The 3,095-nt window shown below is 34.7% G+C and overlaps 1 protein-coding gene across 1 annotated transcript in view; it reads right to left on the reverse strand.

The window, feature by feature from the left end:
• Nucleotides 1-2,886, reverse strand: part of LOC107617292 (pyruvate kinase 1, cytosolic) — a 4,977-nt gene extending 2,091 nt beyond the window's left edge. Inside the window, exons 1-9 of the mRNA XM_016319027.2 lie at nt 2,643-2,886; nt 2,041-2,137; nt 1,659-1,756; nt 1,316-1,471; nt 1,032-1,109; nt 821-952; nt 487-564; nt 294-365; nt 59-148 (exon numbers count right to left, since the gene is read on the reverse strand). Of these exons, the coding sequence (XP_016174513.1) occupies nt 59-148; nt 294-365; nt 487-564; nt 821-952; nt 1,032-1,109; nt 1,316-1,471; nt 1,659-1,756; nt 2,041-2,137; nt 2,643-2,711 (870 nt within the window). The 5' untranslated portion in view covers nt 2,712-2,886. The remainder of the gene's footprint in view (nt 1-58; nt 149-293; nt 366-486; nt 565-820; nt 953-1,031; nt 1,110-1,315; nt 1,472-1,658; nt 1,757-2,040; nt 2,138-2,642) is intronic.

Below are 3,095 nucleotides of genomic sequence, written 5' to 3' on the forward strand. Positions count from 1 at the left end.
CCCCCCCCCCCCCCCTCTCTTTTCTTCTCTTCCTCTCTCAACAGAGGTAAAAACTGACCTTCTCAGGTGGGAGATCGATTCCTAAATTTCCACGCGAAAGGATGACACCATCTGCTTCTCTCAGTATCTCATCAAAATGGTTCAATCCCTAAGAGAAATCAAATAACAGAAGCAAGATGCAATAAAAATCACAATCAAGTACACTCACCCAAATGATCTTGAACTACAGCATTTTTGTGTCATAAAAGTGGAAACTAGAGAGACTTTTTTCCAAAGCATATAGAAAATGTTACCTCTATATTTTCAATCTTTGCATAAACCTGTGTCTGCTTGAGGTCACCTAATTTAGACAAAAAATCACGGGCCTAGAGAATGGAAAAAAAATGCAGCAATTCATTTAGTATTTCAGAAGTTTATAATAAAAACTAGGCAACATCAGAAGAATTTAGAAGAGACAATATATAAGCTATGAGGAGTAGCACTTACATGGCGAACATCTTCTACATGCCGAGCATACAGTGAAAGGAAATCGATATTGTTTCTAACACCCCATGTGCTAATTACCTGAAATATCAAGTGAAATATCATGAAGAACATTTAGATTCACATTACATGAACATAACAAAATTGTATTGAATGATTGTGACAGTAAATGATATTTGGATTTCCAGATAATAATAATATATAAAGAGAAAATATGACATTTTATACACAAATTTAATAAGGTATAAATTCAATGGGGAAGTATCATTCAATTCTCTCCATTAAAAAAGAAAAATGAATTGAAGCATTCATTCTCAAGCAAAGCTCTTGTAGTTACCTCCTTATCCTTATCAGTAAGAGTGGGAAGATTAATACGAATCTGAGAAACATGTAATGTATATAGTGACCCAGAAAGTGTAGCCGAATTTTTTATAAGACAAGTGACATCGTCACCATTCACCTCGCTGACCTGCATTTGAGTTCAATACTAATTCAGTTACTGCAAGAGAGGTGAGAAAGAAAGTTAATCAAGAATGCAGTTTCATTACCTCCAACCATACAGAAGTTGTTTCACTTCCAGTAAACAAGTATTTTCCAATAAAAATAGTATCACCCTTCTTCACAGCCTGCATAGTTATCAAATTCAAAGCCATAGTTAAGGGGACACCCACATTGTACACATAATCAATATAACAAATGTCAAGAATCACAATGATGCAGTATTAGAACAACTGATTAAAGAAATTTCGCAAGTGTAAGAGGTTAACAAGCTGTTAGAAAACATTTGCAAGATAGAATTAAAATATGCAAGACTAGGAAAAGGTATGCTGACCTTTGATAGTTCACTAAAATTTACTGGCAAGAGATTCGGTGTAGCTTCTTTGCTTTGATCCGGAGTTAATACAACTAATGTATCTGCTTCGAGGGAAATTGGTCGATCGGTTCTATTCACAACTTGTACTTCTGGACCGACCGTATCTAGCATAACCTGGATTGAAACAATAACATAATCACACTTCAGAAGGTATTTGTACACAGAAAACATAAAATTAAGAATGCAAGCTATGAAGCGAATGTGTTGAAATCACATTTACTTAATGATATGTTGTAAGTAATCATATGCATGCATTTGCAGAAAGTTAAGTGAGTAAACAGAAAATGTGTAACATGCTTACTGCACAGAGTTTCTTGGTAGTTTTGATAGCAGCCCTCAAGTTTTCCAATGTCTCTTGGTGGTATTCTGGATCTCCCCACGAGAAATCAAATCTTGCAACTAGTACATGGTAACAAAAGAAGAATGAGATAATAGAAGCAGTGATTCCAAACAATAAAGGAAGAAAAGCAAACACAATTTTGTTCAACTCTAAATGCATCGTTGATTCTAAGCTTTTTAACAATATAGCAAGAAAATAAACGAACTAGCCGAAAATTGCCATCTAACTGTTCTTTTTCAATAGCTAAGAATCAATCAGGACAATTTGAGAAACAACTAAATATATCTACAATCAATTTTCTAAACAAATATCAGAAAGAATCAAGGGTTGCCATGGAGAATACCAGACATTCCTGCATCAAGGCAACGCGAAATTGTGTCGATTGAACGAGACTTTGGACCGAGTGTGCCAACAATCTTAGTCATAGCTGGAAAGAAACTCTGCAAAAAGCATTTCAAACACTTAAACCAAAATCCAAATAAGATTTATCACTAAGAAGACATCATTAGGCAGGGGTAAAATCGTCTCAAAGTTTAATCCGAGACATTCATATTACTACTAGCAGGGAAAAGCACTAAAGTAGAACCATCAATGCACACAACATGATGATTGATGAAACTCCAAAATCTCCACACAACAATGTATCAACTTGCTTTCTCACAATCACAGTGCTTAAAAGAAGATCAGGTCACAAAACCATCACAACACCACACACACACACACAGATATATATGTATATATGAAAAAGAAAGCACTTCGATTTCAGCTTGATCTGCCAGATTCATTAGGATCAAGCAAGCAAACAGAGCAAAAGTAATAACACAGAGAGAGAATCACTCCAAAATCCAAGAAAGCACACAACAGTAGGGTCAACAAAAGTTGACTAATTTTCAACAAGATCAAAAGCAACACATAAACAATTGAATGAAAGAGAAAGTTAGTTACAGGCTTAGATGGCTCAAGTATGGATGCCATCCTGATAGGTTCTTCGAGAAGCATAGGACTTGACTGCATTTTTTGATCAACAAACACACACTCCAATGATCACAGCAGAGAGAGAAGCGAGAAGAGAGAATTGGAATGGATGAATCAATGAATGAGTAAGTAAACAAAAATAAGTAGTTGTGTTTGAAGTGAAAGATGCAACTGTTCTGTTCGGTGCTGCCATAACACAAGAAGGAACTCATATTATATATCATTGCACCACGCGTCCTCTTCACTCTGTAAAATTCAATTCAACACTTTAGAAACGAGGGACACAAAACTCAACTGAAAACGAAAGAAAACAATGGATTAGATGTCAATTTACTTTTGTCACTGTCTAAGTTTCTATTTATTTATTTGATATAATATATCATGGTTTTAATATTTTAATTTTGATAAATAATATTATTGTAT

The sequence above is a fragment of the Arachis ipaensis genome, chromosome B09, assembly GCF_000816755.2.
Source record: "Arachis ipaensis cultivar K30076 chromosome B09, Araip1.1, whole genome shotgun sequence".
Lineage (NCBI taxonomy): Eukaryota > Viridiplantae > Streptophyta > Magnoliopsida > Fabales > Fabaceae > Arachis > Arachis ipaensis.